The 27,638-nt window shown below is 46.1% G+C and overlaps 2 protein-coding genes across 2 annotated transcripts in view; one reads left to right on the top strand and one right to left on the bottom strand.

Moving 5' to 3' along the window:
- Window positions 1-27,638, bottom strand: part of LOC149339939 (glycoprotein antigen BM86-like) — a 161,290-nt gene that overhangs the window by 60,343 nt on the left and 73,309 nt on the right. The window lies entirely within an intron of this gene.
- Window positions 151-25,779, top strand: LOC149339941 (cytochrome P450 3A5-like). Its single transcript, XM_089548652.1, has 14 exons — window positions 151-405; window positions 12,607-12,703; window positions 13,307-13,359; window positions 13,962-14,058; window positions 16,824-16,940; window positions 17,137-17,225; window positions 18,895-19,040; window positions 20,124-20,239; window positions 20,311-20,455; window positions 22,472-22,632; window positions 23,195-23,286; window positions 23,713-23,856; window positions 23,986-24,148; window positions 25,443-25,779. The coding sequence occupies exons 1-14, from the start codon at window positions 338-340 to the stop codon at window positions 25,518-25,520; spliced, it is 1,566 nt and encodes a 521-aa protein (XP_089404778.1). The 5' UTR covers window positions 151-337; the 3' UTR covers window positions 25,521-25,779.

The raw sequence follows: 27,638 nt of genomic DNA, 5'->3' as shown, positions 1-27,638 counted from the left end.
TTTCTCCTTCCTTCTTCCATTGGGGTTCCCTTCTCTACCGCCTCCTCTCCCACCGCACCATGACGCCAGGCTTCGTGCACACATCAGGTCACGCGCAACATTCGGCTGACGTTGAACCGCGTACAGCAAGAAGCGTGCGCTGCAGAACAGCCGCGGCGCCTGAGTAGGAGTGGCCGTCAGTAAATTTCTGCGATGTTATCTTTGAGTTCAAAGGAGATATCGAACGTGCGCATGTGAAGAAATTTTGTTCGGCGCGCAGGAGCTGCAACGAGACTCAGCAGCTCTACGAACGCATATTGTCAGTCGCCGTCGGGGCTTCAGCATAAGCAGACTGAATATGCCGTTCGTTTTGGGATGGGCAGAATGGATTATCCTCGCGCTCACGATCTTCAGTCTTCTGTACCTGTAAGTACCATTATTGTTTTGCAGCGGAGAGAATATTGAGCGTAACTATATGAAGCAGGGTGCAAAAGGCTTGAAAAGAATTATTTTCGCGGTTTGTGCAATGAATGCATAATATGTGCGTACGCAACATGGCAACACGAATATTTTACATGGAGAGGAATGAAAAGGTACAGTGACTTTTGCACTCTAGATAGGTACCTGAAATGCGTCGCAAGAGAGAAGACGACAGAGGGGGGGAAAAATGGTAGGGATAAACAGGCGACCTAGTTGAGGATTCCGCTCTCTTTTGCCCGTTATTTTTTAGAATGTTATCGGGAAAAAAACATTTGGGTGGATATTGTTTTATGTGACATATTCCATTCGGTTGGGAGGCTTGAAGGGATAGGGGGGAGGGGGGGGGGGGGCGTGCTTTGTGGCGATGAATATAAACATAAATGTGAGCATTGAGACGTAATTTTGTTTCTTATTGCGTCGACATCAAATTAATACTGAGTTACTTCAGTCAAGGGCTGTGAAAAAAGATTGTGCTGATAGGAAGAGCTTTGTATTCTATTAGTTACATTCATAAAAAGCGGTTTAGTCAGCATTTAGTTTCGTGCTCCGCCTAGTGTGCCAATCATGAAAGTTGTAAAGATCATAGTTTGATAGAAGTTGGTCGTCTGGAGGATTAATTTATGCGAATAAAAAAAAAACTTTAACAGCCGTACATTGATCGCGCCTCGTTTGCGTTAGTACTTATCTGTGCTAGAAGTCAATGACCGCTGTTGGATAATAGTGGATAACCCGGAAGATAACCGGATATATTATGAATCATTTACGCCAAATAGACACAAATCGAACTGTATGTTTTGGATTGCTTTATGGGGTTTAACGTCCGGAAGCGACTCAGGCTACGAGGGACGCCGTACTGGAGGGCTCAGGAAAATTTTGACCACCTGGGGTTCTTTAACATGCTCTGACATACCACAGGAACACAGGCCTGTAGCAAGCTGCCTGCCTCGAAATGCGATCGGCGCGGCCGGTTTAACCCTGTGTGGTGTGCGAATGACCATTCAATTATGAACACACGTACACCAGTTCGCTTAAGGTTGGCAAGGTTGATTAATCGGGATTGGGCAAGTGTTCGTAAAATAATAAGAGTAACGCCACCGTGACTGCACCAGGCGCAAAGATATGCGAAACTGCATCGGTGATGAAGCCTTGAATCGGGTGTCTACGGTGGCCATCACTTGCCTTCCTTGTGTTACCTCGATTGTGGCTTTACGAGGGAATTGTACAGCTTAATACAAAACTTGAGGGTACACACCTGAGGGTACACACCTGAGGGTACACACCTGAGGGTACACACCTGAGGGCACACGCCTGAAGGGCGTGACGTTATAGCCTTAATGGGCCCCTTCGGTGGCCTGGGGTCCTCTTTGCGTACCACTTAGCAGATATGGCCACTGTTCCTTCTTTCACCATCACATAACGCTTAATATACCCTTAAGAGTCCAATGCGGTAGCATTTTAAATCTCTCCAGCACAAGTACTCTTTCTCTGTCGCCAAGGTTCTGCCTACATGCCGAGGTATGCGGAATTGGTCATTCTGAACTTGACATTAATAAACCGGAGGGAACCATTCCTGGCACAGTGGTGGAGCAGTAGAGCGACGCGCAACTGCCCCGGTGGGTGGCTGTTACAAGCACAGCTATCGCAGTGGCTTCTCAGACTCAACCCAAGCAGCACAGGCAATGAGCCAAGTATTGCAAATGGATGGTTTCACTCTGATCCTTTGTAGGACTGGTCTTTTCCAACACGTTTCCAATATTGGGTCGATTAGCTGCGCTGCTTGGGAAGTTTCTCTTCCCAAGCAGCCTGTCGCGAACAATCATTAATTTAACTGCCACTTGCCACGGTGGGCAGTTTGCTCACATTCCGATGGGCAGGTTGTGATCACGTCACAAAATCACGTGATCTAGGTGGCACATAGGCCACTTGTTTTTCTCGAGACGACGCCGTGGCTGCCGCTGAACGAGAACCTTAACGCGATAACAGATTAACTAGTGACGCACGGACGTGATGCTCGTAGGCTAAATTCCAGTATTTCGCACTGAGCACGACAACTCGAGCAGCCGTAGTGGCTCAGTGGTGACAGTGCTTGTGCATGGGTTAGATCCCTGCCGCGGCGGTCGAATTTCGTTGCAGGCGAAATGCTAGAGGCCTGTGCGCCGTGTGATTTCAGTGCACGTTAAAGAACCAGATGGTAGAAATTATCAGGAGCCCTCCACCACGGCGTCCCCCATGGCCTGACTCGCTTTGGGACGTTGATTGCCATAACTCTCGAACACGAGTATTAATTATGCTTACGCTTCATTGGGCTCCTTTTGCCACAGCTGCCGCCTTATCTTCCGGCCTGAAATTTTGGACAGCTAATCGACAACAAGCGAAGAATATTTGTCGCGTTACATGAAATCATATACCGCCGCTATTTTGTTGCCTGCCTATCTCATGGCTTTATTTTATCTATGTGAATGCCTGCATACTGGGCACCTAAATAAGGGTAAATTACTGTCCTTGCCAGCCTGCCCTTGATAAAAAGTCTAGGTTTAGTGTCTAGGAAATGCTTCTACCTTTTTTGAGGAGCTGGTCGCTCTTCAGGAAGTGCTTTCTTCTGTAAACGCCGTTAATACGATTCGTATACCCATAGCGAAATTTAAGACGTTTGGAGTGCAAAGCGGAATATTTATATGGTATTTGAAAAATATTCCCACATATCTTTGTAGCGTCCGTTCGTTCGCGCAAGGACACAGAAAAAGGGTGTTATCATTTTTGTTCGTGACGCGAGAAGCGACCGGTCTAATCTCGATTGTTCACAGCCATGAACAGCTGCATCTACGTGTTTCCAAATTACTCTAGATGATCTCGACCTGTTATCTCGAAGTTTCCTTGCGGGCTTTAAATTGAACGATGCCGCGAGCAGCGCCCATTCGTAGTTCGACGATTGACGAGCACGCTTGTTGCTTACGCCGCCACCGAGTGATTCAGTTCTTTTGCGGGCGCAAGTCGGCCCAAATAAAGAGCTTCGTTTCCAAGACTAGTTGGTGTCTTCCTGACCACTGGACTGCCGTCACTACAACGTGACATCTGGTGGAAGTGCGGGGTAGACTAGTTGGTGTCTTCCTTACCACTGGACTGCCGTCACTACAACGTGACATCTGGTGGAGGTGCGGGGTAAGCAACAAGCGTGCTCGTCTGACACCAGATGTCACGTTGTAGTGATGGCAGTCCAGTGGTGAGGAAGACACCAACTAGTCTTGGAAATGAAGCTCTTTATTTGGGCTGACTTGCGCCCGCAAAAGAACTGAATCACTCGGTGGCGGCGTAGAAAGAGAAGTTTTTTTTTCTGTTTTAACATAGAAAATACAAAACAAAACAGATGAACTTAATTCTCTGATCAGTCAAGCACATGCGCAGTGACGCAGCACTGAGCACGTCAGTAATGCAGTAAAAATGCCGATACTCGACCGCCGCGCAGGACGATAAAGTATGTCGACCATTTGCGCAAGAACTCGGCCTCGCTCATTGACAGAGCGTCCATGCATGCTTGTTCAAAGAGGCGCGTGCGCAGGCGCTGCAACATTGGGAACATTGTTCTTTGCGGACGCCTATTTAAGGATGCCACTCCACGCTGACGCCACAAAACGAACATGCCGACACACAAGAGCATATTTGTGAACAGTTCGCGTGAACTAGTGCGCGCTTCGAGGCGGGTTAAAAACATGCGTGACACTAATGTCCAAAAGGTGCGCGCAACTACACACTCAAACATTGCGTGCTGCAAAGTTTCAAGCAGACCGCACTGCGGGCATCGGGCGGAGGGCGCCACGCCCCACGCCGCAAGGCGGTCTCTTGTGGGCAGGACCCGCCAGCCTCGCAGCCAGCCGAAGTCCCTGACATCTGCAGGAAGCGTAGCTGAGGTCAGTTGGCGCCAGCGTGCCCGTCTCGTTTTCTGGAGTTGTTCGCGGGTCAGCGCAGCGACCGTTAGTGCTTCACACATTCTGGAGGGCGGGGTTTCATCAACATCCAGATCGGGCACGCTGGCAGTCAACGACGTCAGTGTGCGACGCACATTAACGAAAAATGCCGGCGGCTGCTCGGCTGTAGGGCCAACCACGTGTTGTGAAACACGTGAAACACGTGAAACTCGAAAGCCTTGAAACTCGCCGTCGCGTCGCCTGCATGTGTTTGCTCCACAAATTTTTCCATAGCACTCTGAATCAAACACCTTACATTTCTCATCCGACCCGCATATCTCACCGCACTGCACACCCGTTTCAGATCGGCCGGCCTCTATCGCGCACTGCAACTTTTTCAGGTTCCTTTTTTCCCCGCACCATTGTGGACTGGAATGCCCTCCCCGCCGATGTTGCCGCCATCACGTGCCCATCTTCATTCTTATCCGCTGTAACCACTTGTATCATACTGCAATGACATGTATTTATTATTGTTGAATATATTAACCCACCCCTTATGTAATACCCCCTGAAGGGGGTCTTTAAGGTGAATAAAGTGAAGTGAAGTGAAAAAAACACGTTACGCGCTGTACCCAGAAAGTATGTGAGGAGTGTTCTCCCGGGATAGTCTGGGTTGCGTACAAGATCTCGTACTCCTCGCAAGGCGAGCACATTGCACATGGTGCGGATACAAGGTATACCAAACCCACCCATGTACGATGGAAGGCGCATGAACATTCGTGACACAAGTTCGGTTTTGCCCGCCCAAACGAAAGAGCCACAGGCCGAGGTTAGCCTGCGCGCAAACGTGCGCGGTGGGTTTGCGACGCGGGCGACAAAAAAACATGCGGCTAGGATTGTGGACTTAACTATATAGCAGCGCTCTGCCATTGAAAGGCGGAAAGTTGACGCCACCGAGAGGCGTTTCTCAGCGTTCGTGCGGAGGTTAGTCCAGGTTTCGCGGGCTACTTCTCCGCTGGCGGCGTAAGCAACAAGCGTGCTCGTCAATCGTCGAACTACGAATGGCCGCTGCTCGCGGCATCGTTCAATTTAAAGCCCGCAAAGAAATTTCGAGATAACAGGTCGAGATCATCTACAGTAATCTGGAAACACGTAGATGCAGATGTTCATGGCTGTGAACAATCGAGATTAGACCGGTCGCTTCTCGAGTCACGAACAAAAATGATAACACCCCTTTTCTGCGGCCTTGCGCGAACGAACGGACGCTACAAAGATATGTGGCAATATAAAGTATTCATGATTGCGTTAAAATTATGTAAGAAAAGGTTGGTCAGATTTTTTGCTCGGAATCTGATGTATACTCTTAAGATTCGTCGAAAACAGCTCATTTGTAAGCATGCTTCGAGAACTTTCCGAACGTAAAAAAAATATATATATATGTGGTTTTGCGTGATCGCAATGAATTGACAGTGAATTTTCGTAAGCATGAGATTAATTCCTCCAAGGTATGCTTCAATTTTAACAACTGGGCAGTCCTCGAAAAGAAATTTGCAGCACTATTCAAGCTGCCTAGAGCAATCTAGTGCTCCAAATCGTGTTTCGGGAAATAGTCAAAACACATCCTTTTCTGCCGTCCTTTTTGTTCATCATAACTTCTAGCAGGTAGACAACCAATATCTTATGACCAAGCTCTGCTCCTACTACGACACGTTAGCCGGAGCTCAGTAATTTGTCAAAACATTTAACGTCCAGCTGCTCTCACCTCCGCCGAATGACAAGTATTGAATGGGTTCCACGTGTACTCTTGAGTTCGCAAATTCATTCATACGAATTAAGTGACCCGCCTGGTGATCTAACCCCCCCCCCCCCCCCTTTCTCGTGACCGCCTCAAGTCCTCAGCGCTGATGACGCCACCCTCTTTGACTGCGGAGGAATACCTCCCGCGTCGTCGCGCCCCTGCTCTATTTCCTCCGTATGCGGTAACCTTAACCTGAGGTCTCACTCGAAGCACTGCAGGCTGCACCTCGGAGGATTCGGGTCCAGGTTGCCCTTAATCTCACCGCCACTCCGAACCATCGTCAATACCGAGTAATGACGCCCCGCCCCGGGTGTGCGGTATGCCTATTCGGGGAAGTTGAAGCCGACATGCCACGCCTGTTCTGGGTATCCCTAGCTATGAATTGCGGCATCTGGCCGCATTGGGTCTTTCCCCAGATATTTCTTCATCCTATGACGTTCGGACGCAAGGAGCGCTTCATCGTTCTCTCCTCTAGGCTTTATTAGCTCTTCCAGCCTTTATTTATAACCATCCTCTTTTCTTCATTCGTGTAAGCATTTCTTCTTTATCACCGAAGCAATATCCATAAAAAAGTGGTGCTAAATTTGTTGCAGTCGACTGCAAATAAATTTCTAAACTTCAGTTACTGAAAAATTCGGTTGCGTAATTGGCTCCGATACTTTTGAAGTTGAACAACATGATGATGCCAGTGCAATAGACTTTTAATTATGAAGAAGAGAAGGGTGCGATTCCGGCCGCGGCAGTTGAAATTTCGATAGAGGCCAAATTCTAGAGGTCTGTGTACTGTGCGGTGTCAGTGCACGTTAAATAACCCCGGGTGGTAGAAATTTGCAGAGTCCTTCACTACGGCGTCTCTCATAGTCTGATTCGCTTTGGGAGCTTAAACATTATAAACTAAACTATGAAGGAGGGAAAGAGCGCAGCGTCTCCTCCTTAATGCTGCGGCGTCATACGTTCCGCTGGACAGTCAGCGATGACGTTAGCAGAAGGACCGCAGCAATGGCCTAATGATTTGGTCATCCGCCTCGCATGCGGAAGGCGCGGGGTTCGACCCCCAGCGCCGCCAGGTGCCCACCGGGGATACAATGGGCATAATCATTCCCCTGGCCAGGTGTCTAGTTAGGGTGAAATGCTGGGGAAATGGGCCCTTCACCACACCTTCACTGGATGAAACTGAATCGTGCCACGGTGCTCTTTAGCCAGATATTCCCTTGCAGTATGAAATTTCACTGCATTATCATCCTGTTCGATAAAAACATTCGTGCTCAAAATATAACCCAGAAAGGTACGCAAGAAACTGGGATAGGGAAGGTACAAGCGCTCGTCCCGTCCTTCCTTCCATCATTCCTTAGTGTTTCAGCGAAATCATGAACCAGCATGTAAGGTTTGTTATCGCTTCCTGGAGAGTGTTTGATTTTAAACTGTAGTGGCAGAGAAAAATTACAAAGTAACGAAACAATATCGAAGACATCGCCCTTGCGTTTTTCTGAAGGATCAGTGTGATGCGCACAACTCCTAATTAACTAAGAGAAGTAGTGCTATTGTGTTCTACAAAATGATAAGCAGTTGTTAGCTGGTCGGAAATTGAGATCTTGTCTTTTATATTTTGATGAGCTCTTTGCTTGGTTCTGCAAAAACCGGCACACAAAGTTTCAGACTTGTTGGTAACGTAATTAGGAAAATAAAGTGGAAATATTTGAGCTTGTAAATATTCATGGCTTGTGTAAGTGCGCCCCTTGTGAGATCAATATTACAGTCACAAGCGCACTCTTTTTTAAGCGAACAATTTTCTTTCCAGTCATAAAATTTTTAGCGCGTTCAAGAATGTCGGGGTCTGAGATTTTTTAACTTTGCTTGCAATAAATTTTTATGGGCTGTGAGAGCATCACGAGGAGAAAAGGGTGAGTGCCGCCAGTTCGATCCGTGTATACATAAAGGATATATGTAGAAAAGATTTTTCTTATCTGCGCTCAACAAAGGAAACAAGTAACGTTTAATTTACCGAATGGTTTGTGCTCAACGTTAGATGTCCAGGACACTGAACCGCGAAAAGCATGATCAATGCGGCGCGAGGGACGCTGAATAGGCTCAGTGCGGCGTGCAGGGCCTAGTTGGGAATATCCTTCCTCACTCTCTTTATAGTAATTTTTTTTTGACAGCAGCTTGGAAAGACCCGTGCAACGCGAAAAAAGAAATGCAATCATGGAATTTTAGAAACAGAGAGGCCTCATTGCCTAGAAAAACGTTACTCGTGTTGCAGCTGGTGCAATTTCCCGCACGTGACCAGTCAAACATTTTTATTCCCGCCACCATGATTTTTCCTCATCCGTGCTTAACTCATCCGATATTCATGATGCTTCGTCCCGAAAATGCTATCAACAAAAAGTGAGTCTCTCGAGGCATTGGAGAAACGGGAAGCGCCATCGTATCCTGAAGCCCAGACGCCAGCCCCGTAATAAGGGGCCGTCAATAGCACTGGTGCGTTCTCCGCCTTCGCCTGTTTATCGCCGAGCAATAAGGACAAGCTGCAGGCTTACCGGCATGCGGTGACGCCTCAAGGTCGGACCTTGTGGCACTCTTCTCGGTGGATGGCCACCTGACCACCCTCACACGGAAGGCAGACCTTTTGAACTAAAGTGAGCCATTAGCAGCAACGCCGTATGGTGCCGACGAGGGAGAACAAATCAGCAGCGGATACCGTTTCGTCAACCGGATAGCTTCAAAAACAGTGACAGCCGCTGTTTTGTGGGAATCATGGAATCTCGGCTAGGGAGACCGATTGCTCTCTGGAAATCGGTACGGTGCGAACCTTTGATTCACAACGTATGGTCTCGTGCAGAGCGGGAGAAGTTGAACGTCGTCGGCTCATATGCTACTGGAAATTACTTTTTCCGAAGGGCATACATTAGGAGCTAGAAAAGTTGTACACGGCTTGTGGCTCAGACGCAAGCAAGCTCCAGCTTTAAAGCGCGCGAAGCATGGAGGAAGCCGTGGAGGCTTGTCTGTCCCGGGCACGTGCACAAGCACCTGATTAGTCCACAGCAACCAAGGAGAGGCGTAAGGTTGATGCTGGTGCCTTTGAACAGTGCTCGGAGGGTGACCACAGCGCAACATAGCGTCTGCGCGAAATGCTGCGCCTTACAAATGAACCAGCGCCTTTCGGAAATACTGAATCAAAATTTCTCATTTATTGCTGTTTTATTAAGTATCGTTTCATTTTCAAATCACAAACAAGCCGCCAGTGAAGCTCACATGTACGAAATTTTATGAGGAATGAGTCTATGACATCAAGTATTCTAATATTTATTATTCTTCACAAAGAAAAATTTCAGCCGCCGCGGTGGCTCAGTGGTTACGGTGCTCGGCTGCTGGCCCGAAAGACGCGGGTTCGATCCCGGCCGCGGCGGTTGAATTTCTTTGGAGGAGAAATTCTAGAGGCCCGTGTACTGTGCGATGTCAGTGCACGTTAAGGAACCCCAGGTGGTCGAAATTTCCGGAGCCCTCCACTGCGGCGTCTCTCAGGGCCTTAGTCGCTTTGGGACGTTAAATCCCATAAACCAAAGCAAAGAAAAATTTCAATTTTTGACAGACCAGTCAGAGCAAGTAAAGCACAGCCCATGTAAAGGGCAACTGCAGCAATTTCTTGAGAATTTCGCGATATTCAAAGATTCAAATGTATATAGGCTCTAGGTAAAGCATGCCAAGTGTTTTTGCACTAGCATTTAAAATAGTGACGTAATCGACGATTAAATTTTGCGCTTCTCCTCAGTGCACCGGAGGAGTGCAGGGAATTTCAGCGTGACGTCAAGGAAGGTATGATTTCAAATTGCCGCTGTCCTCAGCCACACCTTGCACTGAGTCGTTAGACGCTGCCAAACAACTCCCGGCAGGGTTTGCCTTCGGTGGGTCTGGTTTTTTTCTTTGAAAGCAGGCGTTTGTGCGTTGGAAATGTATCGATACCTTCGATGACGTCATCATGCGCTCCCCAAATGGCGTTGTGCGCTGCGGAGAAGCTTGAAGGGCGTCCGGATTTTAATCGGCGATTACTTCACTATTTCAAGTGCTAGCCCAAAAAGACCGCATGCTTTACCTGCAAGTTTCACACATTCGACCCTCTTAAGCTCGTTCATTTCTAAAACCTATGCAGTTTCCTTTTAAACGAAGTTATTTTCAGCGAAAATGCTGAAAAATACCAAAGCGACTGCACAGATCAGTGCTGCTAGCATTTCTAATACAGCAGGGCACACAAAACAACAGATTTATAATTTATTGCAATCCTGTAGTGAAGTAGAAGTTGTTGCTGGGCGAGTTGGTGCATATTTTTCGGTAAACGTTAGCACAACACAAAACGAACAGGCGAAAAGAAGATAGGGCGGCGCGGTCCTATAGTCAGTAGTGAATAAGTTTCCTAGTGAACCTTAGACAGACAGAGAAGCAGACGGGATCACACGCTAGTCTGTGGCCCGTCTGCTTGTCTGTAGTAAATTTCATATTTGAGGGCGCGTGACTTCTAACAAAATAAAGTAGACTACGTTTAAAATTCGATACAGCGTGTATTTGAACTTAAGCTGTTGGATTCCAGAAGCTCCACTTAAGTTCAGGCAGCTGTTTAAAATTTTGGTTCCTTGGGTTAGTTTCCCGCTTAAATTGGGGTCATAATACACGCACTCACATGCAAAAAAAACTCGTCGATCTAATGACCAAAATTGACAAGCATGATATTTACCTTTGAGCGCAATAAGTCCTTCATTGTGGCAGTTTGTGCCCAAGCAGCGCGGCAGGCATGCTGAGCAGTCACTGAAAAATTTACCGTAGTACGGCTCACACAAGTTAGGTAGAGTAGATAACTGCAGAAGTCGTTTACAGGTGTCAGTTTCTTCACGAGTTGGCGTTAACTAACACCATGGACTTTTAAGAACTAATAGTTTGCTGCATACTGCTGTTCTGCCTCGTATATGGAACCGGTCTGTGTCTAAACGTTGTAAATAATGTAGCAAAAACTATTCTTCTGCCGCCGCGCCGCGGTGGCTGAGTGGTTACGGCGCTCGGCTGCCGATCCGAAAGAAGCGGGTTCGATCCCGGCCGCGGCGGCTCAATTTCGATGGAGGAGAAGTTCTAGAGGCCCGCGTGCTGTGCGATGTCAGTGCACGTTAAGGAAACCCAGGTGGCTGAAATTTCCGGATTATTAGTACGGTGAAATTGGTGGCCGCAGATTATTAGTCCGCTGTCGTAAACCTGTGGGCACCTGCGGCATTCAAGCAGGGTTCAAGAAATTTCAGCGACTGCTCAAAATAATCTGTTTTTTTAGCGGCACAACATTGCTTGCATAGTAGCGTTATGAATCCTTGATTGTTTGTTACTTTGCGCGCCAACGTGTACTATTATCATCACTGTAACCTTTGGGAATGCTTCAAAGAACCATTGGAACTTAATTTTCGCCCCACAAATTGACCCCATATGTTGTTGCAAGAGGTGCGCTTGCTGTTCTCCAAAACGAGACAAAGTGCCTTCTGAATTTATATTGTTATTCAGAAATTCAGCAAAGAAATTCGACCTCAGTGCCCTCCCCGCCAACCGCCCCTTTCCTGCGTAGATTAAAGGAAGCTAACAGCAATCTGTTTTACTGAAGCACGACGTATATGAGTAATGAGGTCTGGGCACATCAGTCATTTGGAGCCCCGCCGCGGTGGCTCAGTGGTTACGGCGCTCGGATCCTGACCCGAAAGAGGCGGGTGCGATCCCGGCCGCGGCGGCTGAATTTCGATGAAGGCAAAATTCTAGAGGCCCGTGCGCTGTGCGATGTCAGTGCATGTTAAAGAACCCCAGGTGGTCGAAATTTCCGGAGCCCTTCACTACGGCGTCCCTCATAGCCTGAGTTGCTTCGGGACGTTAAACCCCAATAAACCAATAAACCAAACCAATCATTTGGAGCCCACCATTACGGCGTCCCACAGCACAGGACCAGCTTTGACTTTGGGACGCTAAGCCTTTCGCACAAACCTAAACACTGGGTTATATTGTGAAAATGGATGTAAGACACAATATATTTCATCTTCCTTTTTTAAAGCTTACATAGGCGCTAGTAGGGAGGGCATTTCTAGCTTGTCGCTTATTGAAGCGCTAGGCCTTATATCGGTTCAATGAAAAATTAGGTGGAATTCAAGATACTAATGTAGAAGAATTAAGTTCGAAGTGAAATATACGAGAGTAAACGAAAAGGCTAAATCTTGGTACACTGAGATAAAATACTTACCGATTTCGCTTTTACCTTTAAGCAACGTGTATGGTATGCGAGACGTCGAAGCGAGGCGCGCTATCGAGTAATGCCTGCAAGGTATCGCCCCATTGGTGCCCACGAAGTCGCCTCTCGTTTTGCTTGTGTTCCCTCAACACAACCTAGTTTCAAAAAATAAATTAAATTGGTATCTTCATGTATAATGCTTTCAGGTATGCAGCCAGGAATAGAGACTACTGGAAATATCAAGAAGTTCCGTACGAGCCCTTCGGCCTCATATTTGGGTCAGCTATTAAGCTTCTCAACCGAGTGAGTATCACATTGTACACCAGTGTTTCTGTGTTTCAGATTTTTTTACAGTGTGTCAATAAGAAGTCTTGTTTCAATGGAAGGGTCATGTACAGTTACGCTTATGTCTGCGAGAAACATAGTTCACACCAGCGTTGCACAGAAGTGTGTGTGCTTGTAATGTCACTCCTCAATGTTAGAGCATATGCACCTAATTTTACGGTGGGCGTTTTCTCTTTTGTAATAATGCGTATGGCATTAGTGTACATGGATTACCTTGTGTTATTCGCCCACGACCGCTAAATAATTTATAATAGAATTTCTCTTTCATGCTGTTGCGGTTTCAACATCCAAACAGTGGCTCTGACGTCAAAGTTGCATGTAGGTGGCGCGAAGCATGAAAGAACTGCAACATACTGTCTATACTCCTTCAAATTTCGCGCGTATGTATCTCTTGGTGCTTTGAAGCCTTTACAATGTATGTTGCATCTTTGAAATACGAATGTTTCTTGGGGTAATCACAGTTTATATTACTCTCCAAGACCAGTGATCACTAATTTATGAGACACTGCGATGGTCCGTTGTGTTGCAGGAACTCAGTGAAACGCACTCTTTTATTTTCAGCCAATTCACATCATAGATGATGCACGCTACAAAAAGTATGGAAAGCTTTTTGGGTAAGAAATCGTTCGCAATCATTAAATACTCGTTATATAGAAAGGAAGCCTGCAGTGTGAGATCACCGTGAGTACAGAATTTTCTTTCACCAGTAACATCTATGGGCACAAATATTTTTAGAAATATTTTTCACTAGAATGCCTTTGGTGTAACAAAAATAAACAGATTTGTTTCTTTGATTTGGTAAGGTCGCGTGAAAGTAAACATGACCGGTGCGTATTGCTCGGAGAAAAAGTATACATGTCAAGCTCTGTACAAGAAGCAACGAATTCGACTATGCAGTCAATGTACAGCGTTTGTTAAAATAAAGGGCGAAGGAGGATTGCTTCTAAGCCGCGTTGTGCGGCTCTTCTGGCATCCGTGTAAGGCAGCTTTCTGAGGACCGACGAGGAGAGTTCTCCCCTCCAAGAGATCTAGAACGGCGGGTATGCAAAGCGAGTCACATATACATGTGAGAATGAAACCAGTTGGGCTTATTGCTCAAGTTTTCCAGTGCTGACTAATAACCTGCTTGCAGATATCTTAAGTAATTGCTATCGAGCTAAAGATTTGCATATGTGTCATTTTTTTTTCCTTTACATTTCCATACCATCGCGCGCAGAACGTTCGAAACCGGCAAGATAGTCCTGTTTGTCGCCGAGCCGGAGCTGGTGAAGCAAGTTACGGTCAAGGATTTTCCTTCCCTCCCGAACAGAAGGGTGAGTTTAGAAATATGTAAAGCTCTGGCAAGAGACACGGTTGCCAAATGCAACTTTGTTTTTTGACATTTGTACTTGCTTCCAGTAATTTATTAACTCGCTATTATACCACATTTTTCAGAGAACTCCGTTATTATTTTTTTAAATCGAATTTTTGATGTGAACAGGATTTTTTTGCAGGATAGTAATGCCAGCGTTGACGGATGTGAAAAAAGAACAGGCGATTTCTGGTACCTGGCAAACTGATTAACTAAACTCTAATAGTTAACTTTTAACCATTTACGATAGGCACCCACTTGCAATTCCAGATTTGTAGTCGGCCTTTAATGGTACCACTATCAATTTTTAAAATTTCGAAAACTCGATTACCCTCGCAGCTGTGGCTGAACTAATTTTTGCCACTTCTCGCGCCATTCGGAAAACGCGTGCCTACGGGATGACGCAAACTGATGTCCACCAAACCCATCACTCCGTGAGTGAGCACGTACCACGCGACAATGTCTGCCCCGCCCTCGCTGAAGCAGCGAACTGGCGAGGAGCGAGGGGAGCAAAGATTGTCGCATTGTGGGTACAGTCCCTGTCAAGAGTTTACAGCCCAAGGGGTTCGCTTCTAAGCTGTTTAGCGGGACTCCCCCAGACGTCTAGCAGTCGAAAGCGCGGGAATATTGAGCACTCGAATCCATTTATCGTTCGAAAGATTACGGTCGCTGAGTATGCATAACCAGACACGTTGAAGGCCTCGCAAGCAAACCGCTTTTGCTGTATATGTTTGACAGGCGGAGTTCATCACGAGGTGACCAGTTTCACGCCCTCCCGCAGGCGTGCGGTTTTGGAATGATGGGAGAAAGGGCATAAATGAGTTTAGCCACAGCTTCGAGGGTAACCGCGTTTTCGAAAATCTAAAAACCGGTAGAAGTATTACTAATAGCCGGCTATAAATCTCCAGTTGCAATCGGATGCCTATAAGTAGTAGTTAAGGGGTTAACTATTAGAATTAAGTTATCACTTCAGTGGTTAACATGATTCGCCCATTTTTTGACTTCCATCAACACTGGTATTACTATGCAGCAATAACCTTAACTTTACCTAAAAAACCTGCTTTTAAAAATTAGTGGCGAGCTTCCCTGAATGACCAGGTACATGCATTTATGATTCGTTCCTGGTCGGAGGCGAAGAGTAGCATTAATGAGAAATCTTGTTCAGCATTAAGGGCATGAAGCAGAATGTTAGCAACTTTCATCATGAACAGCAGCAGCACCAGGAGCTGTAAGACAGGTTCTTTACAGGACAAACTTCTTCCCCATTGATCTCCAATTAACACTGTTTTTCAGTTACCTTGACATCCGTATACCAACAAAACTTCTTAATGTCATCTTCTCACCTTGCTCTCTTGCACCTACCTCTGTGTCGTTACCATTTCTGTTAATTGCCCTATTCCACTAGTAGGCCACAGGCTATCTTTACTGCGTACAGCATGTCCTGCCAAAGCCTGCTTCATCCACACGAATTCAGCAAGGGTATCATCGGTAAAAGTTTCTGGTCTCATGTATGGACTTCTTGGCACCCCTAAACGCTACCTGAACAATTTATTTTTCGAAACTCAATGCGCTGTCTGTTTGATTTAGCATTTTTTTCGCTAGCCACTAATTTCCCGCTGCGTAAATGAGCACTGGCACAGTACGTCGCTTGCGTTACATTCCCTTTTATGTGAGTGCCTGCCAAATGCGCTATAACCCAGTCTTATTCTACACCTAAATTATTTCTCGCCAACCAGGCTTGCCGCCAGTCTTGGACTAAATAAAGGTACTTCGTCACACTTAGTGTCAACCCACTTGCCGCGAAATGTTGCTTCTTTGCAAGCGTGAAGAAAGGAGCATTATTTTCTTCATATTTATGCTCAACCTCCCGTTGTAGTAAATCCGTTCTGAATAAAGTGAAGGCAGCAACGTCACGCTCCTCCGAAATAGCCTGAGCTTAGCCAAGCTACTCAGGTAAGCTCGTGTAATTTCGGAGGAGCGTCCGGCAGGCTGCACACACTAAAAGGGAGCTCGGGTAAGTTCGGAGTAGTTTCGCGCAACCTATAGTCAATGTGAGGCACGTGGCAAGGGGCAATTGAATTAATGACTGGTAACATGGGTCGCATAGTCTCAATCGGTGGCGGTGGTAGAAACAGCCACCTGCCACTGCAGTGGCGCAGTGGTGCGAGGACTCGCCGCGACCTATGATTGTTAAGTAGGGAATGGCCAGTTCTGCATATATGGGCATTAACCTGCTAAATCTGTCGCGCAATACTCTTAAGGCGGAGCTTAAGGGTCCACTCCAATTGAAGAATGAACACCTGCTTTCGCAAGTCTACTCGGTTTAACTACATTAAAACTCTTATGAGGTTTCCATCATGACTGCTTCCCGAGTCAGTTCTAGAAAATTGTTCGGCTAGGGGAAAATATATTTAAAAAGAAAAGGATTCAACTGCTGTCCTCGTTGTCTCAGTTAACAAGTGCCTTGTTGGACTGTACTTGTGCGCGCTTGAACTTGCGGATATAGCTTGAAAAAACTAGTGAGGGTGTCAAGTTGTACGGCTGGAGGACCAAACAAAGTACGAAGACGTGTGTTACATTAACTTGTGTGCCGTGTGGTGTTAATCTGTGTGATGCAAGTGCGCAGGCAAAAGCGGATGGCCTGTGACGGCATTCGCGAAAGTTAGCTTTCATGATGGGAGGACACGCGCATAGCAGTGCTCTTACTCCCATTTCGGTATTTCACAGCAATTGACATTCTACGATCCTCTGCTGGACAATATGATGAACATCACACCCGTGGAGCGATGGCGGAAGATTCGACCGGCTGCGAGTCCAGCATTCTCAACCGGAAAGCTGCGAAAGGTGCGATTATTGCATGGGCGACAATTTGACAGCAAACACGAGAAGGGGTTATAGCAAAGAACTGCAAGCTAACTGTCGCTTGAAGTTTAAAACTACGTATTCGTAAAGGCAACTGAAATTGTACTACAAGTGTTGCAGGCAAAAACGATGCTTCATGAGGTCTTGTGACATGTTTTGCACCAACTTACAAACGCAGATGAACTCGTTGATTGAAGATTGCGCAGTGACAACAACGGAACATCTGAAGAAAGCGGCGTCAAACGAGGAGGACATTGACATCAAGCAGTAAGTTTCCACGCATTCATTGCCGAGATGCGCCAGATGCACATGATGGCATGAACATACAAAGTTAAAGGAGCTTTGGTGGGAAGAGAAAAGTGGTTTTATTGCGAAAGCAATACTAGTTGCACTTTCAGCCCGTCGCGTAGCGAGGCCGGTAGCTACCAAGCGCGGCCTAACTCCTGCTTCTGCCACGCGCGGCGCGCTTAGCGGTCTGACGTCATAGCTACAAGAGCGGGGCTCCAACTCGCGCCGTCGCGTAGCGAGGCCGCAGCTACCAAGCGCGGCCTAACTCCTGCTCCTGCCACGCGCGGCGCGCTTAGCAGTCTGACGTCACAGCTGCAAGAGCGGGGCTCCAACTTGCGCCGTCGCGTAGCGAGGCCGCAGCTACCAAGCGCGGCCTAACTCCCGCTCCTGCCGCGCACGGCGCGCTTAGCGGTCTGATGTCATGCCATCTGCCGCAAAACCGGGTGCGCAGCGCGCCGCCGGCCAGACGTTGCAATGCCGCCTACTGCGAAAGCCGCTCGGCAGAGTGCAAAGAGAAAGCAACAGCGAGCTACGGAGACCAAAGAAGAGCGTGAAAACTTTCTAAGCGGCGTGCCCAGTATGCAGCTCGGCGACAATGTACAGTCTCTGTGGAAGAAGCTATGGAAGAACGTCCTACTCTTATGAGTATGCTCAACGCCATGGAGGACGATACAGAACTGAGCAGTGTACCTCTAGCTCAGCGGCAACGTGCAGCCTCAACGGCAGAATCTACTGAAGAAGCTATGGAAGAGTGTCCTGACTTTATGAGTATGCTAAACGCCATGGATAGCAATACTGCAATAGCGTATCTCTCTCCACTGCAGAACGCCGGAACGCGACTAAACGGCAGAGACGTGCCCAAGAAACTCTGGAACAGTACCACCACCAGCTACACTACCAGCTGAACCATGGTGTAGCTACGGATATTGCTTTCGCAATTACCGGGCTTAACCAAGCTAAGCCACAGCCATTTTTTTATTTTGTAAATGAATACGTACAAAAGTTCTCACTCCTTTTACACAACACTTAAGTTTGCTGTACTTTCCCTCCATTTTTAAAAGAAGAACTTAGCGTTCACAAGAACCGTATTTTTTTTAAAATGTGATGACGTGGCTACCGCTTTTATTGCGGCAGTGAAAATTTACTGAAACGAGACAAATCATAAAGAGAGACACTGATGCACACTACAGTTGTTGATTGATACTGAGGCCGAAAGGGTTAACTGAAGAACCGTGGAGTGGGACGGGACCCTTCTTAAGATGCAGGACTCCACGCGGATGTTAAAGAGCGGTATTCTTACCAAGCAGAGAACTGAAGCTGCAGGGCTGGTACTGGATTTTGATGCCCTTCTTGCTGAATTGTACTTATGAAAATTTGTTGTCTTGGTTGTGCCTTGAAAAGTGGTTGTTATGAAGATGGTTGTCTAGAAATTGTGTTTCTAAAGAGATGTGAGAGGTTTTATCTTTGCTAAGCTTCTACCTGCATTCGTGTGAGTTTGTTATTGTTGGCTTTGGCCTAATGGCGTCAAATTGACACCAGGCTATGTAATTACAAAAAAAAAAGCTAGACCAATCGAAGCGCTTAACTGGAGAAACTGAGTGCAGTCGTTTGATTCGTTTGATCGTTGAATTCGTTTTCTGGTACGCAGGTTTTTCAGAAGCTACACACTTGATGTTACTGCGCGGTGCGCATTCGCTACTCGGCTGGACTCTCACTCATACCGGACGGACGAGTTCGTTACGAAATCAAGGCAGGCTTTCTCAGGACGTCTGACACCACGGCTTTTTGTGTTCTGTGAGTTGTTCACTATGTGCACCTCTTCTACCTTCGCGCGCAGGCGCACAAAACATCTTGTTCATTATAGGGAAAACATTGCTTGAATAGAAGGTTTAATCGGTACAAGACATTTAAATACGTGCTTTGAGGCAAAGTTTGCATTTAAAGTTGTTGAGGGGCTATGGAATGAGCCAAACGCATTTCAATCAACTTTAAGTTGAGCGATCTTGAAGCATTTATTCTAAATTTCTTGCTTGCATGTGGTTGTTTTTAATCTGTCAAGAAAAAAAAATAATCGCCGGAAGCGCTACCTGTCTGCTATTTGTAAGCATGGATTGTAAAGTGGAAATCGTTACCAACCCGCAGCTTTCCTAAATAATCAATTTATTGCGCTGACTTATAACGAACCGAACCCGTCGGTGAACTCTAGGCCCGCAAGTGAATCTTTCTTAAAGCTAAAGACGCAGTCACCCCAGGAGATCGCATCTGATCTAGTTAAGTGAATCTGCTGGCCATTAACAGTTGATTTCGGAGCCATGCGTGCAGGCAAGGGCTAGATTCTATGGCGCTGACGCCTAGCGTAGATAACCGCCGCTGTTATTTTGTAACAACTGCCATAACAGGGAACATAATAACAATTTATCCGAGCATCATGTTCGCATAGATTAAGGCGGTGTTTGAGTGTCTATCGTCACCTGCACCGACGTCTTTCGAACCCGTCATTTCAATAATGGTCCTCATTTGCTGTGCGATGTCAGCGTACGTAAAGAACCACAGGTGGTCTAAATTCATAAACTCGAGAGTTAAAGTTATCTACGAATGTATTTGGCAGTTACTAGGTCATGTCCCTGACCTCTTCAGACATCTGTTTAAAATTATGACAATAAAAACTGCCCACGTCCAATACAGAGCTAGAAATGTTTTGTAGCTTTTTTTCCACCGGAGATCACGATCGCTGTAATAGGTAAGTTTGAAGTCTGGTTTATCTAGCGCAGGTACATCTGCGTGCATTGAGCATTACGCAATGGTTAACGGCTTTTTTAAAAGCATTCATGATTGTTCGGCTTCGAGCTGAAACGCTGTTTTCTGTGTTCTTTACAGTCTTGTCTCCAGCCATTGCGCAAATGCTTAAGCTTCGACCGTTCAACAGTGAAATATCTCAGTACTTCAAGCAAATATGCCAAAACATCATCAAGGGCCGGAAGGATAAGCAGTCTGTAAGTATGCGCCCCGCAGATTTAAGAAAGAAAATCATGTGAACTCGGAAATGGCGCTTTCTGTTTTTTAGCGCCAAGAAGACTTTCTGCAGCTGATGATGGATGCACAGGAGGGAAAGCTGCAAACTGCAGCTGAGAATGCCGCCGAACGTGACGATCAGCTCTTCAACCTTGGTTCAGACGTGAAGCCAGACACAACCTTCTCGTCGGACAAGAGTATGTCTGCCGTTGTCCTCTTTCTCGAGCAGCACACTAGCTCTTGCTAGCTTAGTTCCTCGAAGAGGAGGAGGATATCAAACGTGCGTAATGCTTTGAATAAAATACGACGTAATGTCCTGCAAAGAACAGATGTCTGAATGAGGCTTTGTATCGTGCCATCAAAAGCTCGTTAATACAAAGTTAAAACTGTTCTCGAAACTTCAAAGTTTCAAAACTGTTCTCACACATACCCAGAAATCTGGACGGGCGCATTTATTCAACCCTAAGTAGTTACTCAGAAATTCCGCTCTGGCACATTTTTTTTTACCGTGAAGTTGTTTATGAAAGTAATTATTTCGCATAACGTAGGAGCGCACCATAACAATCTACATATATATGCAGATTGTCCTTCGGGAGACTTGCAGTTTACTGCTAATTAGCGTAAAAAATCCAGGACGTTGATTTTTTATGCCACTCTTAATACTCGATGCGACCGCATGACAAACTTGCAAAGTAAGACATTGTTACTGAACGGAAGTTTAGACCATTCTCATCAATATTCATAATAGTATGTTACAATGTTTCATAGCTGACTCAGAATTAAAAGTGGTGTTTTAGAAAGCTGAACTTGATGCCGTGAAGACCGTGATAGTTCATGATTGTGCAGATTTCAAAAGGAATCACAATATAATGTGTTGCTTTGTGCTTTCGTGTGTCAAAATTCGCGCTTGAGTCTTCTGTGCAAACATGAGGGTGAAAAGAACGATGGTAAACTGCTGATATTAGCCGATGATAAATTATTCTTTGCCAGCCGCAGAAAGCAGTTTCATTTATATGCTTTCTCAAGAACAACCTCTTCTTCATATTCGTCAGGATTCTCCTTAACATTTGCTTCCGGTCTCGCATCATGATGTCCGTATGTGGTAGTCTCGGTACATACAGAGAGGTGGCTAAATGTCTTAGTTTCTTGCCTGAGTCCACGCGGATGCAATATATCATCCGCTTTCAAGAACTGTGGGAAACGCTAAATGTTGTCACCCAATCTGTCGCTAGCGCACAAAACATAGCAGGATTCTCAACTATCATGATTCTTGCGAACACGATTGAACAGCGCTACAGGTATGCTATGTTGCCTTTGATCACCAATTTCATGCGCTACTCAGGCGGGCTGCGGTATTCACCCGCGAACGGCTAATGAGAGGCAATCTGTCCAATCTGAGCTACACCCTCTAGCGCTTCGTTTCTCTTCTCCCCTCATAGTTCCTGCAACGGTTTGCTCTTCTTCTTTCAGTTCTTAACATTGGTCGCCACTCGATCTATTGCGATAATCATAAACAGCCTCTAAAAAAGTGGAATGGCAGTAAAGTTTGTACGGTTCACGCTGCCGGGCCTCTTTGTATTTGTGATTACGTGGTTTTGCATTCTTGGATTTTCGTTTTCTTCACTGCTCAGTTTATAGAGGAATAACACTTGCCGCCAAAGTGCATGGCCAACTTTGTTCGTTGTTCTGTCTGTCTTAGTTCAACGAGGTCACCCCATAGGTGCGTGAAAAATCAATGGGTTATAAGCTGGTCTACGCTGTGTCCACATGCATGCTTGCAACGTCGTCTTTTTTCAGCATTTCGCCAGCGCTTCCCATGAATGCCGCTAAAGGATAACACCTTTATCTAACGTAAAGAAAGAAAGAGGAAGCTGCTTCCAGCAAAGCCCATCACGCTTTGTCCACCGCTTTCAGCCTTGCCCTCCTCCCTTCAATTTTCCCCTCACAGAGCTCCTGCGGTTACAACATCGCCACCGACGCTCAACGCAGTAACGGGCGGTAAAGAACAGCGTTGCGAAACTTTTGGAAGAGAATGGGCTAAGGTAGCATGAATGAGCGAGCATAATGCGACAGATATACAATCACTGCCACAACGGGCTGTTCGCATTTGCGGAGAGTCACATCAAGAGCTCAGAAATCTACATCAAGACGGATGCGTGATGGGGGGCTGTCAGATCCACGTCTCTAACATCATCGGGGCGTATGTTTTGCAGCGCTGACTGAGGACGAAGCAATGGCGCAGTGCGTGCTCTTCTTCCTGGCTGGTCAGGACACTACCTCCACTGTGATTTCGTACACCCTCTATCTGCTCGCGATTCACCCAGAAGCGCAGGAAAAGCTCAGAAAAGAAGTGGACGAGTGCTTCAGGGTCCACGTACGTCGTTCGAGCCTCCATGTTTTCTTTTGGTCTCAAGACTATATGATCTGTGCAGCGTGTGCTAATGAAGATGAGAGCTGTATGCACCAAGTTGCAGATCTAAGTTGTGGAAGTTGAGCAGTGGCAAGGTTAATTGTTCGCTAGTACAGTATAATATTGAGCGAAAGCGGCCGCTAACCGGGACTGTCGTGGATCAAGAAAAAAAAAATCTAGACAGAAGTAAATTTTGCTCAATTCTTAAATATAACCATACTAGCCGTTGACAGGATAATCAGGTTTAATGCGCACGAATGGATGACATGGCAAAAAGAGGGTGATAAGAAGACTGTGGACGAAGACAGAATACACACCACGAGCGCTCACTTCTGACTGCACTCGGAACTGTCTAGCAGTCGGAAGTTAGCACTTGTGGTGTGTGTTTTGGCTTCGTCCGCCGTCTTGTTTCGTGCTCATTTTGTCATGGATCATCGATCCGGCACGACCAAATTTCCACGCCCGTGAAGTATAAATGCAATTTTATTCCCCCCCCCCCCCCCCCCCTCCCTTATTTTCTGTCCAGGGCGAGCACCCAAGCCTGGATGTAATAACGAAGCTGAAGTATTTGCACTGCGTGGTCTCCGAATCTCTGCGGTTGTACCCGCCCGCTACGCGGTACCGTTTTCGTCAAATTTTATACGTCATACTTTACACGGTGTAAATGTGTCGCTTGTGCACCACATAAGGTCTCATGATTCTCTAACTTCCCGCCCATTGAGAAGAAGCCGGTCGTAATGTGAACGACCTTACCACTTTGGCAGCTGCAAAAAGTTCATGTCATTCATTCACGCAGCCATGACTGCATGCTCCGACTGTAAGGCTGACTTTGGTTGTGTATCGACAGCACATCATGCTGAGAAATGACTGACCGACAGTAAGGAAGCAAAAAAAAATGACAGACAGCAATGAAGGGACTAAAATGCAAATAAAATCCTTCCTATAGGGGTGCCAAAGCAGAAAGCAACTAGTTAAAAGAGGACATTATCAGCCGCATGCAAAGTGATGATTACAAGCACCACTGTGTGGCACTTTCTTTCACAGGATTGAGCGCTCCCCGCATGAAGACTACGTTCTCGGCGACACGGGGGTGAAGGTGAAGAAAGGAGAACTGATTGTGATCCCAGTTTACTCAATGCACCATGACCCAGAATACTTCCCGGACCCATACACATTCAACCCTGAAAGGTAAGCTGATACTGTGTGTTTGTTCCTGCTCTAATTTGTGGTGATTTGTTCTGCACTAACTGCGCACGAGGTTCGCGGTCGTCGGTGCAAAGAAGCTTACGAGTGAACAGCCTCATACGCTTTTCGCAGGTTCAGTGACGAGAACATGTCCTCCATTCAGCCCTACACGTACCTGCCTTTCGGCGCTGGGCCGCGCAACTGCATTGGCATGCGATTCGCACTGCAGGCCGTCAAACTCTCCCTGCTATACACATTACGCAGCGTCAAGGTGGTTCGAACCAAAAAAACGCAGGTAAGCACGCATGTTCATTGCATTTACCGTGATAAAAATGAAGAGGGAAGTTCAGTGCGCAGAAAAGAGGCAAAATAGGTGTCAACGTCACCACCGCTTACAAACAAGTACAACATTTATTGCTCTTGTAATATATAGCAAAGGAAAATAGAATTCAGTAAAAGAATAAAATCCCACAAAAGGTAGAGCACAAGGAGCGAACGCAAAACATAGAAAGTTACCGATAATCCAAGTGTTCAAGGTCTTTCTGGAAATTCATCGAAGAGGCACTTACTAAGGTGTATTTCCTTCTTGCACATATATCCCCGTATTGTGTGGGCATTCAAATCGCGCGGTGAAAGCATATTACTTGCAGTGCATGAACAGATTTGTAGCCTCGATGATTTTGGTAGCGTGTCCGTTTTCATGCATAGATTTGATCAAGCACTGGCCAGAGGTGAACCTCAGAGTATCCCCCCTTGACATTCGATGAAGGATCGCACATGCATCGTTCCGCATGGTTGCGTTCGCGGCGACGGAAAATTCACAGCCGTTTTATATATCATGCGTAGCTTGCTAGGCGGCAGAAACCACGAGAAAGACAAGACGGAAGAAAGTAAAAAAGCCCATGTCTCTCAGTTTGTGCGGCCCCGGTCTGGCCGGGACCCACCCCTTGGTCGTTAGAGGTTTCTCCGGAAGAGCAACCTGGGTCTCGCAAGCGCAAGCGTTGGCAGCACCTGCCATCGCAAGGCAGCGGCGCATCGCTTAACCGCTGTATCACTGCGCCAGGAGTGATGAGAACTCCCAGGGATCTTTGAACGTAAAGTAGTAAAGTAGAGAATGGCTAATTTCGCATATGCAGGCATTAACCCATTATCGCGATCCGAACAAGCTCTATCCGTGAACTATGGATCCGAACTCGGGTAACTATGTGCAAACCGAACTGATAGCGCATCTAATTCGCATTTTGCCTAACTACTCACATCGATTGTCATTTTTCTCGCTTTGTGTATATTATTTGCTCCTAAGAAGGACGTTATGGCCTGCTTTTGAGCTCTGCATTTTCGATTTTTCCATCATGCGATTTATAACTTGTAACTCATATTAATGTTGTAGTAGACACATGTTTTGTTCCTTGCAAGAACAGTGCGGAGGACACACTTAGGTTTGTATTTGTGTCAAGCCTTAATTGCCAATGAGCGCTTGCGTAACCTACTGAGACATCATTGCATGTTTTTATTTTGTTTAGTAGCTTTCAGAAGCATAATGTGCTGTACTTCAATTGAGAAACATATACTGTGGTTTTTTCACGCAGGTACCCCTAGAGTTCCAGACTCGGTTCAGCGTACTCAACGCAAAAGACGTCACACTTGGGATCAGGAAGCGGGATTAGTGGGATCAACTTCTTTTCTCTTCTAGGCTCTGGCAATCCGCGTCTGACCCGAATAGACTGTGTCACGAACCGCTAAACCTATTGGATGCAAAAAACGGTGCCCAGTTGCCCGAAGAGAACTCGCTTCGCAGCGTGAGCAGTTGTGCTTGGATTTCTATAATTGTAGAATATAATAAGATTTAGAAAATCGTAGCTCTGATTATTTTCATGTCAACCTATCTTCTTTGCAAAGTGCAAGCGCCAAAATGATTTCTAATCATGCAAGTTATCTTCTGTTCAAAGCGCGAGCGCCAAAATGCTTTCTAGTCAAGCAAGCTATCTTGTATTCAAAGTGCGAGCGCCAAAATGCTTTTTAATCAAGCAAGCTATCTTCTGTTCAAAGTGCGAGCGCCTAAATGCTTTCTAGTCAAGCAAGCTATCTTCTATTCAAAGTGCGAGCGCCAAAATGCTTTTTAATAAAGCAAGCTTGCTATCTTCTATTCAAAGTGCGAGCGCCAAAATGCTTTTTAATAAAGCAAGCTATCTTCTGTTCAAAGTGTGAGCGCTAAAATGCTTTCTAGTCAAGCAAGCTATCGTCTATTCAAAGTGTGAGCGCCAAAATGCCATCTCTGTTCTGAAATAAATCGAAATAAAGATTTTGACTCCAAAAGAAGAGACTCCAGACGCCACAGGTCGGTTGTTATTCTAAAGCCCAGAGACGAAAAGGTAGACATGGATTAACTTATGTAGTTACACAAGAATTAACTTATGTAGTTACACAAGAAGCGTACCTACATAAAATAACGGCGCATGCATAACGGCACAGTTGGGACGCATGAAACAGGCAATTCTAAAGCGACCAAAGGGAGAAGCGGCTAACGACAGTCTAATCGCGTATAAGACTTAGTCGCTTAACCGTAAAAAGCATACGCTCAAGGCAATGCTTGCCTAGAAACTGTAAAGAAAGACTGGGGTTAACTGATACCATGCAATTTGAAGTCCTTCATGGGCAGGGTAAAAATTAATATCTTGTTTATGCTACGAAGATTTACGTGCGTGGCAACAAGAACGGAAGTCGCTGGTTAGCTTAGTAGCCTCTCATTCGGACAACGCCTCATTCTTGTTTCCTTTTAGTGACAGTTTTTTCTTTAGTCTTAAGCTTCGGACTCTTCAGAAGTCGGATGCGATTGCGGCGAAAAACTATGGCCGCATAGAACCCCCCCCCCCCCCCCCCCCATGGCATACAAAGACCGATTAATATATCGTGGAAACCATTTCTCGAATGAGCAGCCTAAAGCGTACAAAGATAAAGGTATTTAGGCTCGTTTTAAATGTTCTGTTCCAAACAAGGCGATAGTAATGACGAAAGCCAGCAATCAAAGAAAACAAGTAGAATGGGGAATGTTTCTTTCTTAATTTGTGGTTTTCATAAACAGGAAGTTAACAGGGTAATTATTTAAACATAACCGATTAGAAAGTAGGAGAAAAAACACGACATTCCGCCGGCGGGATCCAAACCCGTGCACAGCATACGCCCTCGTCGTTTGATAACGTTTCACGTGGCGCTCCCGGTATTACAGGGCGTAATACGTACGACACTATGAACTAGGGTGGCGCTGATGAACACTCTCAAGCTTCGTTTGCACTACTATGGCCTTTCTCGTAGCCTGAGTCGCTTTGCGAGTTTTGAAGGCATATTGTATGTAAACATATTCGACAATATTTAACTCACAATGAAGTTTTTAGTCAATACCGATAGATAATTGGGAGGGCTTTTAACGGTGACACAACGCAAAAAAACAGCGCGAACAAACGGGGACGAGACGAAGAATGCACAGGAATAAGCGCTGTCCCCGTTTGTTCGCGCTGTTTTTTTGCATTATGTATCACCAACTCGCCCGCTTATCCATCCTGGGTGACACAACTACTGGAATATTGTCATTACCTTTGTAAAGTAATTGATGGCATGGACAGATGGACGTTATATGTTCTAGGACTTCAAAAAGGCCTTCGATAAGGATAATCAAAGCAAACTTCTATTTAAGACAAAATCTGTTTTGGGACGTAACTGCGCAGCTCGATGGGTAGAGGATTTTCCGAGCAATCGCAAACATTGTGTTGTCATTGCAGATGAGATCG

Source organism: Amblyomma mixtum, chromosome 6, assembly GCF_055824585.1.
Source record: "Amblyomma mixtum isolate Tamu chromosome 6, ASM5582458v1, whole genome shotgun sequence".
Taxonomy (NCBI): domain Eukaryota; kingdom Metazoa; phylum Arthropoda; class Arachnida; order Ixodida; family Ixodidae; genus Amblyomma; species Amblyomma mixtum.
The sequence above is the reverse complement of the archived record's forward strand: the minus strand, read 5'-3'. Positions and strand labels throughout refer to the sequence as shown.

Coding starts and splice junctions, on each gene's coding strand:
- LOC149339941 (XM_089548652.1), top strand. CDS start 338: ATGCCGTTCGTTTTGGGATGGGCAGAATGGATTATCCTCGCGCTCACG. Junction 14,059..16,823: donor CTTCCCTCCCGAACAGAAGG/GTGAGTTTAGAA, acceptor GGTATTTCACAG/CAATTGACATTCTACGATCC. Junction 23,857..23,985: donor TACACATTCAACCCTGAAAG/GTAAGCTGATAC, acceptor CGCTTTTCGCAG/GTTCAGTGACGAGAACATGT.